Below are 17,064 nucleotides of genomic sequence, written 5' to 3' on the forward strand. Positions count from 1 at the left end.
TCCGGACTGTCCTCTGAAGTCTTCGGATGTCTGATTTAGAGGCAGAACTAAACCAGACAGTGATGGAGGAGCACAGGACCGACTCGATGACCGCTGAGTAGAACTGGGTCAGCAGCGTCTGTGGAAGGTTGAACTTCTTCAGCTGGCGCAGGAAGTACAACCTCTGCTGGGCCTTCTTCGTGATGGAGTCGATGTGGAAGTTCCACTTCAGGTCCTGAGAGATGGTGGTGCCCAGGAACCTGAATGACTCCACTAGTGCCACAGTGCTGTTCATAATGGTGAGAGGGGGGTGGGTGGGGGCATTTCTCCTGAAGTCCACAACCATCTCCACTGTTTTGAGCGTGTTTAGCTCCAAGTTGTTGTGACTGCACCAGCGAGCCAGCTGCTCCACCTCCTGTCTGTATGCAGACTCTTCACCGTCCTGGATGAGACCAATGACAGTGGTGTCATCTGCAAACTTCAGGAGTTTCACAGAGGAGTCACAGGAGGTGCAGTCGTTTGTGTAGAGGGAGAAGAGCAGTGGGGAGAGAACACACCCCTGGGGGGCGCCGGTGCTGGTGATGCGGGAGCCAGAAGTAAATTTCCACATTCTCACTAGCTGTTGCCTATCCGTCAGGAAGCTTGTAATCCACTGACAGGTGGAGTCAGGAACAGAGAGCTGGGAGAGTTTATTCTGGAGGAGTGATGGGATGATGGTGTTGAATGCTGAGCTGAAGTCCACAAACAGAATCCTTACATAAGTCCCTGGTTTGTCCAGATGTTGCAGGATGTAGTGCAGCCCCATATTGACTGCATCATCCACGGACCGATTGGATCGGTAGGCAAACTGCAGGGGGTCCAGGAAGGGTCCAGTGACGTTCTTCAGATGGGCCAACACCAGTCTTTCAAAGGACTTCATGACCACGGATGTCAGAGCCACTGGTCTGTAGTCGTTGAGTCCTGTGATTTTTGGCTTCTTGGGGATGGGAATGATGGTGGAGCGTTTGAAGCATGCAGGGACTTCACACAGCACCAGTGATCTGTTGAAGATCAGAGAGAAGATGGAGCCAGCTGGTCAGCACAGGTTCTGAGGCATGATGGTGAAACCCCATCTGGTCCTGGTGCTTTCCTTCTCTTCTGCTTCCTGAAGAGCCGACACACATCGTCCACACTGGTCTGAAGTATCAGAGCGGGGGAGAGGGGGTTGATGGATGGAGGTGTTAATGGTTGCTCTGGAGGACAATCAGAGCGGGTGGGGGGTGATTCAAATCTGCAATAAAACTCATTCAGATCGTTCACCAGCGTTTGATTGCCTATTGAGGAGGAGGATGGAGTCCTATAGTTGGTTATTGTCCTCAGGCCTCTCCACACTGAAGCAGAGTCGTTAGCTGTAAACTGGTTTTCCAGCTTTTTGGAGTAGCTCCTCTTAGCTGCTCTGATCTCCTTATTCAGTGTGTTCCTGGCCTGATTATACAAGACCCGATCACCACTTCTGTAGGCATCTCCTTTGGCTTTACGAAGCTGTCTGAGTTTTCCAGAGAACCATGGTTTGTCGTTGTTGTATGTTAAGAAGGTCCGGGTGGGAATGCACATGTCCTCACAGAAACTGATGTAAGATGTAACAGAGTCCGTGAGTTCATCCAGGTTTGTGGCAGCAGCTTGAAAAACACTCCAGTCAGTGCATTCAAAGCAGGCCTGTAGCTCCTGCTCTGTTTCCCTGGTCCATCTCTTGACAGTTCTCACTACAGGCTTAGCAGATTTAAGCTTTTGCCTGTATGTTGGTATGAGGTGGACCAGACAGTGGTCAGAGAGTCCTAAAGCTGCTCTGGGGACGGCGTGATATGCATCCTTTATTGTGGTGTAGCAGTGGTCCAGAGTATTCCCCTCTCTGGTGGGGCACTTGATGTGCTGCCTGAATTTTGGCAGTTCGTGGCTCAAGTGTGCTTTATTAAAGTCTCCGAGGATGATAAAAACAGAGTCCGGGTGTTGCTGCTCCGTGTTTGCGATCTCCTCAGCCAGCTGATGCAGCGCGTCGCACACGCGCGCTTGCGGGGGAATGTAAACACTGACCAGAACGCACGAGGAAAACTCCCGCGGTGAGTAGAAGGGTTTACAGTTAATGAAAAGTGCTTCCAGGTCAGGACAGCAGATCTTCTTCAACACTGTTGCATCTGTACACCACCTCTCATTGATGTAAAAGCATGTCCCACCACCGCGCGATTTCCCCGTTGCGTCTGAGTTGCGGTCCGCTCTGATCAGCTGGAATCCGGGCAGATGGAGCGCGCTGTCCGGTATGGCTCCATTAAGCCAGGTCTCCGTGAAACACAGAGCAGCAGAGTTCGAAAAGTCCTTGTTTATCCGGATAAGCAGGTGTATTTCGTCCATCTTGTTGGGTAGCGAGCGGAGATTCGCCAGGTGTATGCTGGGCAGCGCTGTCCTGAGGCCGCGCTGACGAAGTTTCACCAGCGCACCAGCGCGCTTCCCGCGTTTGCGCTTTCTGAGAAGCGCAGCTGCTCCGCCAGCTAAAACGCTCCACAAAACGTCCGAATGTGCAAAAATTGGAGGAAAAATATCCTGGGAGTGCTGCCGAATGCTTAGCAGTTCAGCCCGAGTGAAACTTAATAAGTTACAGAAACAAAGTGCAGGACAAACTAACAAAAATAACAAAACAACTGGAGAGCTCCAGACCGAGGCAGCCATCCGCGGCGCCATCTTGAAATGCAAATGGATGTGGAGTCCAGATTTATGTCACCACAACATGAGTAATACCAGCTCTCTCTGTCTGATAGAGAGATAAACAGATATAGATGCTGAAAACAAAACAGCATATATTATGGGGAAATAAGCTCCATTTTGTCATTTACATATATATGCACAGTGAATAGCAGGGCCAAAATGATGTGCGAGTACAAACACAGAAACACACATAGAAAACACTGACACACACACACAAACACACACACACATTCAGGCGGTAGCTCGTCTAATCCTGGGTCTGTTATCTGCTGTTTTCAGCCAGCGGCATTCCTGTCAGAACGACTAATGGACTTCAAAAGAGTGAAGAATGATGACCACCCGTACAAATGGGCCTGCCAGATACAAGATAGGGTATTAGAGCAGCATTTCAAACAGGAAGATTATTTATTTCAGTCTGCTGGTGGAAATATGAACATATGCTGCTGTGTTAACCATGCAGCTGTCTTGTCTTGTATCGTGGAAAAGGGCAAACTGGAAACTGCTGTTACACCACTGTATACACAGACACTCCAGGAGGTGTTCTGGTTAAATGTGTAGAATCACACTGGTATAGCAAGCCTTTCACTTCATATTTGATGGAGGAAGCATTTCTACATGTGCAGACAAAGCCTGATAGGTACTAACTAAGAATTTATATTTAATTCTAAATTCTACTGGCAGGAATATGGAGGAGATTTTATGCACAAATCAATTTGTACTATATGCAAGTGGCTGATGACAGTGACTTTTTATGCTAATGTATTCTTGTTGTAACAAAACACACAGCTGGCAAAAGGAGGATACTGATCCGTCTGTGGCCGTCTAAAATCCTCTGGTAGGTGTGCTTCATACAGCTGCCTGGCCCTGGTGTTGCCCATGTCCACCATACTCTGGAAGAAGAGAAATGAAGGAAAGAAAGAAGAAGGAAGGTGGTGTTAAGACTAGTAAGTCAGATAGTAAAACTGCGAAAAAAAAAAAAAGTGTTAAACACTGCACGTTCTTTCATAAATCACATTTGCATTCAACTTGAAACAACCCCACTGACTCCTTTACATGTACAATCACACACATTCATATGCGCACTGACTGAAAAATACTTTGGCCATATGTGGCAAAGCTAACTTAAGAGGAGGGTGATAAATCGGGTGATGATAGGAGAAGTGGAGGAGAAGGACTTGGTTTAATCAGCCTTACAGAATTAATTAGTCATTGAAAACAGTGATTAACATTCAGAGTGAGACCCCTTCTACTCACACTGCTGATGGATAGGCACTGCCTTGGAAAACACACGCACGCACGCACGCACGCACGCACGCACGCACGCACACACGCACGCACACACACACCTTAACCATGGTGCACACATATACACCAATCAAGTGGGTACATTAACAACTGGATGATTAAATAAATTACTAGCATACTCAGGTTAGTTTCACACACACTAACACACACGCATATTAAATACTATGTTTCTTTGGTAGAGTGTGTACATACAGACTGAAACCACCTTATACAAACATGTTGCTGGTTTATTTAAGTCTTTGAAACACAACAGTTTTTGCTCAGTTTTCACTCACTTTATTTACAGGCACATGTCCTAGCTCTGGATTCCATATATTCATGGGACAATACAACATGTTTATGGATGCAAAAAGTTTAGTTTTAATTTGTGGGTTTTCATGATGGTATTTTTGGCCAACACTGGATGTCCAAAGGGTATTAAAATATATGAACCAAGCCGTTTTAATCCTTAGACATATATAAGCTAAGACCAAAACAGCATGGGTGCATGATTAGTTTCACTTCCATTTACTTGTTTATCTTATTTCCATTTTGGGGTGAATATAAGCTTTCCTATAATGCTTTAGGTGATGTAAAAAGTATGGAAACGTGCACCATAAAAAAGTCAACATTCTGTTGCAAATAAAAGGTGTTTAATTCTAACAGTATCTGTCTTACCCCAGTTTTTTAGATTGGACAACAGCCTTTAGAGGAAAAGTTGTGCTTTATGACATAAATTGGATGCTTATAAGCCGATTTACACAAGGCACAAAAAAAAAAAATATTTATAATTTGTTCATTCTCCTCTACAACTTGTTGAGCTGACTGTTCCAATTTTAAATATGAAAAGTATCACATTTGAAATTTTGTTTTTTCATAGTTAGAATATTTGGTTCCAACTTGATAGAGGAGCAAGTTGTCAAATTTCAGCCCAAAAGGATAATAAATTTAGTCAAAACCATAGATATAAATCACAGACAGAATCAGTGTAGACATTACATGTATTCCCTGCTTTATGTAGGGAAATTAACTAATGAAAACTGAGCAACAGAACTGAGAACAGTGAGAACAGTAATGAACTAATGTATGCTAGTATTTAGATTTTTCATTTAATATTTAAGTTATATCTTCAATAATTCCCTTGTTGGTTTGCACTGTTGTTGCTGTTGTGGACACTGTTGTATACCTGAATCTGCTCAGGTGTCCACTGGTCGAGATTGACAGATTTGACTCTGGAGATGTGGACACCCAGGTTGCGGTGGATGCCGGCACAGCGGATACACATGAACACCCCAAGGTTCCATGACGCCCATCGAGGACCTGCAGAGAAAATGAAAGCTAAAGCTGATCTGCTCTAATCCTGTACTGTTTAAAATGTAAAAATCCTGCTGTGCTATCATTTGAACTAACTCAAGACTATTAATGAGATCAGTAGCCCATTCTGACCATCTGAGACAATATAGAAATTAGTCTGCCAGTTCTCTTTAATATAAACAAAATCTAAAATCTGAAAATGATAAAAAAAAGCTGGAAGATATAACTTTAAACTCAGGTATGAAATGAAAAAGTGAACAAACAACCGTCTCAAACCACATTACCTGAACACTGCCTCTAAAAGTATGCTTTTAAAACAAACTCACAAGTGTGAACTTGCCAAGTACAGTTTTCAACCAAGTTTGTTTCTTTGTTCTAGTAAGTCTTAATAACAGAAACAGAGTAAGAACTCGGTCAGCCTGATACACAGCATGAGCAGTGACATTCACCATGACTGTGCCGATAATGAGAACGGTTCCATCCACAGAAACTCAAGCTTGAAAGTTGCATTTTGAACACACTTTTGACTGACAAGGGATTTCTGGCAAGTGCAGCAGCCTACACATACAGTAGTACACTATCAGAGTGGAACAGAAACTGAAAGAAACAGAAAAGTTAATATGAAAAGATAAAACCCAAGAAGCACAAACATTCATAGCCTTTACCTACTTCAGTTAAATTGTCTCAGTTGAAAAACTTTGGTAAAAAGTTTTGGTTTCTCTGGACACTTCAACATTATCCTGAGACATTTTGATGACATTCTTATCAACATTGTTCAGGAAGTAATATCCCAAATACCTTCAATACATCTTAATGGGATTTTATGAAGGAACCACACTTTGTATCATTTATCAGTTCATTACAATTCCTGTGGTTTAAAAAAAAAAAACTTTTCTCTATAAAAATGCAACTATGTGTGCAATCAGGTGAAAAATTGTGCAGACATACAGTATATTGTTTTGTTTTTTAAATTAAATTTATAATGGCTGCATTTTTTTTTTTAATCTGCTATACATATACTGTGCTATGATGAGGTTTTTAAAAGGCAGAAGTATTATAAAATGCATGTTCTTTGATTACATGCATTCTCAGTTACCTTCATTTAACAATTAATAGCTTTAATTAAATGTACGATTAGAAACCATATTTTGAAATATGAAAGGAATACTTAAAAAGAAGGCTTTTAAGTGCATTTAAAGCAGCTTCATGTCCAATAAACTGCCATTCAAAAGCTTTTCACTACCTCAAGGGCCATAGAAAGCCTAATCGCCAATAACCACAATTGAAACTGAACTGCCACACTATTCATCACACATGGTGTGTCGACAGGGTAAACTAGACATTAGACACTAACATTCAATATCTTCAAAACACTGAAATACTGAACAGTGAAGAAATTCTTCCCGGAAATTAAGCTGGAAGAGCTAAAACGACCAGATGAAATTGAACTACTCATCAACCACAGAGAGGGAAGATTAGCACCTCAAAGCGAGGTGCTAAGAGAAAGGTAATCTGAGACCTTGTGCTGTGGGAAAGCCCATTAGGAATAACTGTGGGCGTAGCACATCCCGACCTTTTTGATGAAGTGGAAATTACAGCGCTGGAGTCAAAGACCCATTTTGCCAGATCAATGAGGGCAGCTGCCGTAAAATATGAGGAGATTATTTGGGATCCAAACACTGTAAAAGCCTTAAATCAGGACAAAGACTTGCCCAATGCAAAATTCACTACAGCAACCAACCATGAGTTTCTGAATGGTAGAGATGGGAAAGCATTGGGGCGGTGTGTGAACCAAAATGCAGAGGCTGTCAGTGTGGAAATTGCCAACCTGGAGGAAAATAGATGACTTTGGCAGAAAAGAAAGAACTCAAAATTATAAAAAAAATAAAAGGACTTACCTACAAAAAGGAGGATAGTAACACAAAATCCCCCCACTGGGATGCAAAATATCCTTGGGTGGCGGATCCTGTCTCACTCCCCAACAACAAAAGTGCAGTGGAGGCGACATTGTTAAAGGCAGAAAAGCAACAGAAGAGAACCAGAGTTGAAGACTACATACAAATCCCAAGTTCATGAAATGATTAAAGATGGTGCAGCCATGGAACTCACTACAGAGATCAAGGAGAACTGGAAGGGACCAGTCTGGTATGTAAACCACCTTGTAGTACCAAATCCACATTCTGCAACTACTCCTGTGTGGCTGGTGTGGAACAGCAGCCAGAGATTTAAAAGTCTGAGCATTAATGACTTCCTGATAAAGGGGCCAGATGTACTTAGTCCAATCAGAGCCGTTCTGTTGAGGTTCAGAAAAGGTGTACATGCAACTTTTGGTGACATCAAGAAGATGTATAACTCAGTCTGGCTGGAAGAACGTGAAATGCATCTGATTCCTTTGGAGGGATAAGTCCAACGAAGAAATAAAGGAGTATACTATCACCAGAGTCAACATGGGAGATAAATCAGCTGGATGCATAGCACAGCTAGCCATGCGAGAAACAGCTAGGTTTTCCACCTTTGCTCACCTGATGGAGGAACACAGGATTATAGAAGAAGATAGCTATGTGGATGACATCCTTACCTCTGACTGTAACCTGAAGGAGCTGGATAAAATCAGAAGAGGTGTAGAGGAAATTCTGAAAGCAGGAGGATTCTACCTGAAACCTTAGGTCTGGTCAGAGCAAAGTGGGAGGCAAGCGACTATTGAAGAAATTCTCAAGAAAGAGAAATAAGGTAAAACTGTTATTCTCTCAAATCAAATGAGGGATGAGAGATGAAGACAATAAAGCCTTGGGCGTCGGTTACCAAGCAGCCGAAAATAAACATCACGTATTAACCTCAATCAACTTTTTGAAGAGGAAAAAGAAAATGAGAATAGGTCAAAGATCTTCGCAAAGATGAAGTAAGATCTGGAACACCTCTCTGAAAGCCTCAGAGAAGAAGACATAAACCTCTTTGAGGAATATGTATGAGCTTAGACAAATTAAATTTCACCGAAGCCTTACACCAGCTAACTGGACCGAATGACCATGGGGAATCACTTTCTCTGATGGTAGTGATAAAACCTGTGGAGCCGTAATGTACCTGAGATGGGTCACCAAGCTGAATCACAAGCTAAGGCAAGTGTAAACAAACTCCGGAGAAAAGCAATCATAGCAGTGGTGACCAGAACACAAGCAAAACATGTTCATGAACCTTCTAAGTCCAACGGAAAGGGGTTTAAAAAAAAAGAACTAAGCCCAACCACAATAACGGCAAATATGGTTCCTAGCTGGAGAATCAAGACCATTCTGAAAATGGAAAAGTACAGTACTCACAGACAAAACTGGTCAACGTCACAGCCTGGGTACAACGTGCAATTACAATGGAAATGGGAAATGGGAAGGACCGGCAAAAAACTGGTAGAAGGCAAAGGAAATGTGCTGACACCACAGGAGTGCACAGATGCCCTCAGAGACCTCTTTCTTGCCACCCATAACTTTTCCAGACACAACTTTAAACAGACTAGTAGTATACAAAGACAACGACTCACAGCTTTTGGTCTGCGGAGGAAGAGTCCAAATAAAGGCTGAAGACTCGTGAAGAAGATGGACAGCTGCATGACTTGCAGAGAAGCCACATCAAAGAAATGCCAGCAAATTATGAGTGACCTTCCACCTGAGAGAGGCAACCCAGCGAACCCCTTTGAATTCACATCTTAAGACTTATTCGGACCTTATGAGGTAAAGGACGAAGTAAGGAAAAGAGTCACACTCAAAGTTTGGGGCATTGTATTCTGCTGCACGGCCTCTAGAGCCATACATGCTGACATTGTTGCCAACCTATCATCTGAGGAATTTTTACTTACAGTGGGTACAGAAAGTATTCAGACCCCTTTAAAATTTTCACTCTTTGTGTCATTGCAGCCATTTGCCAAAATCAAAAAAGTTCATTTTATTTCTCATTAATGTACACTCAGCACCCCATCTTGACAGAAAAAAACAGAAATGTAGAAATTTTTGCTAATTTATTAAAAAAGAAAAACTGAAATATCACATGGTCATAAGTATTCAGACCCTGTGCTCAGTATTGAGTAGTAGCACCCTTTTGAGCTAGTACAGCCATGAGTCTTCTTGGGAATGATGCAACAAGTTTTTCACACCTGGATTTGGGGATCCTCTGCCATTCTTCCTTGCAGATCCTCTCCAGTTCTGCCTGGTTGGATGGTGAACGTTGGTGGACAGCCATTTTCAGGTCTCTCCAGGGATGCTCAATTGGGTTTAGGTCAGGGCTCTGGCTGGGCCAGTCAAAAACAGTCTCAGAGTTGTTCCAAAGCCACTCCTTTGTTATTTTAGCTGTGTGCTTAGGGTCATTGTCCTGTTGAAAGGTGAACCTTCGGCCCAGTCTGAGGTCCTGAGCACTCTGGAAGAAGTTTTCTTCCAGGATATCTCTGTACTTGGCCGCATTCATCTTTCCTTCAATTGCAACCAGTCGTCCTGTCCCTGCAGCTGCAACACCCCCACAACATGATGCTCCCACCACCATGTTTCTCATAGTCTGGGAGTCCTTTATGTGTTTTTTGGCAAACTCTATGCCGGCTTTCACGTGTCTTGCACTGAGGAGAGGCTTCCGTCTGGCCCCTCTGCCATAAAGCCCCGACTGGTGGAGGGCTGCAGTGATAGTTGACTTTGTGGAACTTTCTCCCATCTCACGACTGCATCTCTGGAGCTCAGCCACAGTGATCTTTGGGTTCTTCTTTACCTCTCTCACCAAGGCTCTTCTCCCACGATTGCTCAGTTTGGCTGGACGGCCAGGTCTAGGAAGAGTTCTGGTCGTCCCAAACTTTTTCCATTTGAGGATTATGGAGGCCACTGTGCTCTTAGGAACCTTGAGTGCTGCAGAAATTATTTTGTAACATTGGCCAGATCTGTGCCTTGCCACAATTCTGTCTCTGAGCTCCTTGGGCAGTTCCTTCAACCTCATGATTCTCATTTTCTCTAACATGCACTGTGAGCTGTGAGGTCTTATATAGACAGGTGTGTGCCTTTCCTAATCAAGTCATATCAGTTTAATTAAACATAGCTGGACTCCAGTGAAGGAGCAGAACCATCTCAAGGAGGATCAGAAGAAATGGACAGCATGTGAGTTAAATATGAGTGTCACTGCAAAGGGTCTGAATACTTATGACCATGTGATATTTCAGTTTTTCTTTTTTAATAAATTTGCAAAAATTTCTACATTTCTGGTTTTTTCTGTCAAGATGGGGTGCTGAGTGTACATTAATAAGAAATAAAATGAACTTTTTTGATTTTGGCGAATGGCTGCAATGACACAAAGTGAAAAATTGAAAGGGGTCTGAATACTTTCTGTACCCACTGTACTTATCAGAGGTTTACTGCCCTTAGAGGACACCCCAGGAAACTGTGGTCAGACCCAGGAACAAACTTTGTAGGAGCAAAACGAGCACTTAAAGAGCTACACAAATTTTTAAACAAACTGAACAAAACTGATATTGAAGAAAAAGCTTCCAAGCACAGAACAGAATGGTGTTGGAAACTCCACCCTGCAGACTCTCCACATAGAAATGGAGCAGTGCTGGTCAGAGCTAGTCCAACAGGAGAGACTCAGGAGGCTTTCAATTAGAAGAGACTCAGAGCCATCCAGAGTGAAGTGAGCAAATTCTGGAGGAAATGGTGCCAGTTAGCAGGGCCTAACCTATTCCTAAGGAACAAATGGCATACCAAACAGAGGAATGTGTCTGTGGGAGACGTGGTTTGGTTAGGTGACCAAAATGCCTTAAGGAGTCAGTATAGGTTGGGCAGAGTAACTTACCGTCTCAACTAAAAACTCAATCTTCGACAAAGCATCAGAAAATCCTACGAAGAAACTCCTGGCAAGAATCCCTTGAGTTAAATTAAAAGGGTAACTGAAGTGTGTAGTAATTTCATTCAGAGTTTGGACCATGCTATTTACTAAAGACACATACTCATTAACTTTAGATCAACAGATTTAATTTAATGTTTGATATCTGTATGACTAACTTGTTTAGTAAAACAATGTTTTGTTCTGTTGTTAAACGTTATCAACCTACTGCTACTCCACCTATTCCTACTACTGCAGCTACAAACACTACTGCTATCAATGCCATTGTTGTAAATAAATACTGGACCTTAACTAATATAAAGGAAAAAAGGGAAGTGGAGTCGAACAGCATCCTCTATGCCGAATCGGGTCGGAGCAGGCAGTGAAGTGAACATGAAAGGACCCGACAGTGTGCTTTCCTGCTCTAACAAAAATTGCAAACTGAACTTAGCATATCTTGCTTACTAGCTTACTACTATCAGTAGTAAACCAGCATAACTTCCAAGGCCAGAGAGCAAATCATTTACTTTAAACTATTTTAACTAGCTACATTAAGGCCTATACATACAAAAAAAATGATGTCAGAACTAACCAACAACAACCTTGTTCTCGTCACCTCGAGAAAACGAACATATTTCTCTGTTCTCGCGGAGCTTGTATCAGACTTTAGCTTCTTGAGTCAGAGGTTATATTCAAACAAAGGCCCAGTGATGACAGTCATATCCACTGTGCAATATTTCTTGTGTTAAAGCTGGTATCAGATGATAGATTACATTACCAAGCATTACCAACTACTTCATTCTTTATTGGTTTTGGGGAGGTCAGCATTTCATAAACCCACCAACATTAACTGAGACAGTATTAGATTTGCCAGATATATTGGTTAGTCCTCCTACAATGATAAACATATCCATCAAGTGCATGGCTCATTGTATTAAAACTGATTCTCAGTTTTAAAATAGACACCTAGAAACAAAGTAGATTGGAGATGCTTTCAAACAACTCATGGCGCTCATGTTCACTTACAATATTTTCCAGACTAAAAGTCTCTTTTTTTTTTTAGTGCTCTGGCTTGTTGTGCGACTTATACAGTGAAGCGACTTATATGTGTTAATTTACTGTCATTCTGTTGAGTAGTCACTACTGTTAGATGGCATTCTTGACTCCACTGAATATAATTTTTTATGGGTGAAAAACAGGCGTTGGAACAGGACAGGTGAAGCAAGCAGATGCGCGTGGCCCCAGAGAATACGTTATGAAATGGGCCCCCTACTGGTAAAAACAATAAAAACTTCAACTCTCGAGTCTAACTTAAAACATTGAGCTGATGAAAGATTAAAGTTTTAGAAGCACTAAAACGTCTGGTTGCTGCACTCATTTTATATAAGCTATAAAGTACTGTTTGTCTTCATGAAAGCCTTGTTTACCTGAACGAGTGTAACGTGTCTAGATTTGTATGCTCTTTATCTCTCCCGTGTAAAGATACAGATAATAAAGACTGTCAGATACTGTGAAAATGAGGTGCACATCAATCTAGACTCCAAAAGCACAAGAAAAAGAGAGAAGAGGAAGAGAAACGACATCAGGGTAGTGGTGAGTAAATGGAATAAATGAGAAATATTAGACTGATTTTACTATACTGAGTGTGCTAGAAAAGAAATGTTAGCTAGGTAGATAGCTAATTTTAGGTCAGTTCTTTGAAGGTGTCAATTTGCAAAATGACACCCCAAAACGTTATTTGAGATCTTATTGTAGGTTTCATATATGCTACTATCGCACTAATACTAAATAAATACTCCCAAATAAATACTACAAGCCAGATAAATAAATAAAAAATAAAAATAAAAAAAGTGTGACATAGTCAAGAGAACACGGTAAATAAACTAGCATGCTTAGCTTTCACTAAGCCAACTCACTGTTTTGCTAAAAGCCAAAATACTTTTAATACTTTAATTATTCTTTTTTAATTTGTTCATACTGTTTGAGGTCATTTTCTTCTTCATTCTTCTTTTTTCTTCGTAGTGTTAAATATATTTGCATGGTCCTCTTTCGTTTATCAGATGTTTAGACGTGTTCAGATGTGTTTATGTTATTTAACCAAATTGTAACTGATTACTCAAAATCCCCAGCTCTCCCAGTTATTTTTTAAATTAAATTAAGTAAAATTAAAGCACCAAATTAAATTAATTTTTAAGTGGATGTGGTCCAGTAGTTGGACCAACTGTAGCACGAAGATTATGTTAGTTTGTGTTAGAAAAATACATGTATCAGTGTTATTTCTTTTCAAACTATATTGTTACATTACTCAGGAGGATGATAATCGAAGAAACTTTGTAGTTGTATAACTAACCACAGAGCTAGAAATAAACTCTTGCTGAAGACATATTCTCAGAATTGGGCGTCTGTGGATGGTAATCACTTTGTTGCACACACGAGTGACAGGAAAAGGGTGATCCCTACTTAAGAGGAAGATAATGTGTTGTTTGCTCAGACAACTCTGTGCACACCTGCTGTACTGTTTTGTCTCCTTGCATGCAAGAATTAAAAACACTGAAAAAGCTCCAGTGACTCTGCTGATTATTTAACAGAAAGAATTCTCATAACAGTCTGCACTTTTTTATTGCGGTTAAAATAAACCTTTATACTATTTACCATATACCAAAACCTCATCCACTATCCTTTTTTGGGGGGCGTGGTCGTCGGCTGCTGGTTGGCTTTGTGGGGTTGTGGAAATGGACTCAGTGAAGACCCTTGCTTGGGGTCCCCTAAATTCTTGAAACGCCACAGTAAAAACGTTTACGTTCAGGCTAAACTATAACTCCTTGTGTAACACAAGTAAAAATGTCAGAAAGATCTATACTGCAGACTTCAAAGGACAAGTAATAAAGTCTGCAGCTGAAACAAAGTTTGGAGTGAGTGTCGACATTCAGACAACCTGAGAGATGAGGAGGAGACACCATTTCATTTCATCCATTTTGTGCAGTTGAACACATAATACATAAAAATGTTTTCTGAAGAGTAAAAAAAGAGCTGAGAACAAAAATGAAATGTGGCCTATCCTTTTCTGTTGGAAAATTACAGTCAAACATTATCAGACATAGCTCCATACAATTCCACAATTAAAAGGGGGTTTCAGATGCTATAGTAATGTAATCTGACACACGTTGATTGAACCTTAACAACCCAGAATTTTAACACACCACTACATATATGTGTAATCTCTTCAAAATCTTATTTCTCTGAGTCATCCACATGCATCACCCATTATACATGCATAAAGTAGTGCAAAATAACCCTCGCTCAGCCAAATCTCTGAGGGGATGAATAGTGGATGATAACAAAATGGCACAGAAATGACATGTCAAATCATTTTAATGGGATAATGGCATCATCTTTGGCTCTCTCCTTATCCAGATCATGAAGCTTACTATCTGTTAATGTGATGGTTGAAAGCAACTTTCACATAGTACATGCAAAGGATCAACTTTTAAGGCTTCCTAATGGTGGTGCTGCAGGTCCAGTTGAATGGCAGCAGGAATGCAGGCAGTCCACTGGGTTTGTTGGTCTCGGGTAATAGCATCAGCGTGTTAATGCAATGGCACTAATGTGTGACGGCCTAAAGGAGCATTAAGGCAGGGATGACTGAGTGTCAAGCCTAAAATCAGGCAGCTCAGCCATTGTAAGCTGGACTCTGCTGGATACTTCACTGGTCTGCTCTCAAATAACCTTTAAAAAAAAATTCCCCTAAATGACATACAGAGCCTTTGTACATGCATGAAAGCATTAAGAAATCAGTTTGTGGTACACTGCAGTACATCCGCATACGCTGACGAAAAACAGAGCAGGTTTTCATAAATTCTCTACGAGGTTCTAATTATTTCTATCAAGAAACACAACTACACAGTTAAGCAGGATCCAGCTGTATTTAGATAGTAGCTCACATAAATTACAAAATCTAAAATGACCTAATATTGAAAGACATTAACTTTCCACGGTTTTGCGTGCTAAACAGTTTTGACAGTTCCTACCAGTCAATCACATTATTTTCTGGACTAATGAACAGCCTGCACTGATACTCTTAACTGGTGAATACCACAGTCAGCATATGATGATCCACAGCCTCTCAGAGTCACTTAATTTAATCTGATTATTCCCTACTCTGAGCAGCAACCAGATCCAAGTAAATGAACATTCAGGTTTCCTTTATCAGATTTAAGAGAAACCCTGTTAACACAGGGGGAGTTCTGCTGAGGAATCCCAATTAGGATGGAAAGAGTTCTCAACGATTATAAAGATCACTGTGGTAACAGTGTATTAAAAAAAAAAGAAAGATCATCCTTTGTGCCTATGTTGAGCTGTATACAGACAAAATCATAAAGTATACAATAACAAATACAAAGTAAGCCCGTTTCCTCAACTGAAGAGCAGACTGTTTTTAGGATGCAGACAGAAAGCTGAAGAGTCACTCTGCAAAGTTTGTCCCTTACTGTGCCATCAACTGTAAGTGGCAGCAATATGTCATTAAGCTTAAAACACAATAAGATAAATAAAATTGTTACTTGTGTTGTACTTGTGTTGCTTCAATGCACTACAGAATAGCAGGAGAAAACGTCCTCACCAACTATATGTAAAATTAGGGTTTTGTATTTGTGCAACTGTTATCAGGTTCACTGCTTCATCACACTTTGCAAAAGGCAGGGGCAATATCAAATTGACTTTGAGATATGAAAATAAATTCTTCCATCCAGCTGTCTTTAAATTTGGAAGATTATTTTGGTTTTTTTGTTAATTTTTTTTTACTGGAGCACCATCTCAGTCTTCTCCTCCTATTTTTATCAGTGATGCTTGATTCAACTTCCCACGTCTACTACCTGCACATATCAACAGTGCAACTGGGTTGCAGGTTGCCAAGCTGAGGTCATAAATGGGTTGAAGTTTGTATGATATGTCCATTACGTGAGCAGGATGTGTTTCATACAAGATCTAACAACTGTACAACCTCATAATAATATACTGATGTGATTATTCATAACGAGGTTTGGGCCATACAAATTACGGGAGTTTCCTGGGAGAAATAAAACAGCAGGGGAGCAGGAGAAAATACGTGAAATACAGAAGAAACATTTGACAGGTACAGCAATTTATGTCTCTATGGTGTCGAGTAAAGTCCACTGTGATCTATGAGAGACTAAAACTTTAAATAAAAAAAAACAATTAATAAATGAATAAATACATTTGATGTATGATATGATTATGGACTGAAGAGAACATGGAGAAACAGCAGCAGCTTTGATTCTGAAACATTAGTATCTGCTCTTCTGTGTCTCATGTGGGTAATGTAGGTTCAATAGCTATTTTATTATGCTATTCATCTTTACACTTGCTCTGCATTGAAGTTTGGACAAAAATAGACAGCTGAATTGAGTTCTCTCAGCAGACAAGAGCCCTGCAGTCCCTGCACAAACACAGAATACAAACACACCAGTGCTAATTTGTAGACTGCTGACCTGATTAGAAACAAATGAGCTGTACTCTCTTCTTCTTCTTCTTACACACACACACCTAACTCACTTCATGCATGCAACTTTGAGCACATCTTGCAGAGTCAATAATATACAGTACCAACATACTTAGTCCAGTACAGACATTAACTTGCACACAGATAGATACCCATGAAGAGGATTTAAGTCACACATAAATACACTCACAATGCACATGTATTCACACACATGCAGACAAACAGAAACACAGAGACAGAGTCATCCCAGCTGAGAGGCACACAGACACATACCTGGGAGCCTGCATGACTGACAGCAGAACTTTCCAACTGGGAACAGGGGGGTGGCGGCTAGCCGAGCATGAAATTAAAGCCCCAACTGTCAAACTGAGGATGACAACTGATGAGTGTGTGTG

At 41.0% G+C, this 17,064-nt stretch overlaps 1 protein-coding gene across 3 annotated transcripts in view; it reads right to left on the reverse strand.

Moving 5' to 3' along the window:
* LOC113131352 (stromal membrane-associated protein 1-like) overlaps positions 1–17,064 on the reverse strand; it is a 114,856-nt gene that overhangs the window by 87,721 nt on the left and 10,071 nt on the right. For all 3 annotated transcript variants that reach the window (XM_026308468.1, XM_026308469.1, XM_026308467.1), the window contains exons 2-3: positions 5,186–5,319; positions 3,520–3,605 (exon numbers count right to left, since the gene is read on the reverse strand). In XM_026308468.1, the coding sequence (XP_026164253.1) occupies positions 3,520–3,605; positions 5,186–5,319 (220 nt within the window). The remainder of the gene's footprint in view (positions 1–3,519; positions 3,606–5,185; positions 5,320–17,064) is intronic.

Source organism: Mastacembelus armatus, chromosome 15 (genome assembly GCF_900324485.2).
Source record: "Mastacembelus armatus chromosome 15, fMasArm1.2, whole genome shotgun sequence".
NCBI lineage: Eukaryota > Metazoa > Chordata > Actinopteri > Synbranchiformes > Mastacembelidae > Mastacembelus > Mastacembelus armatus.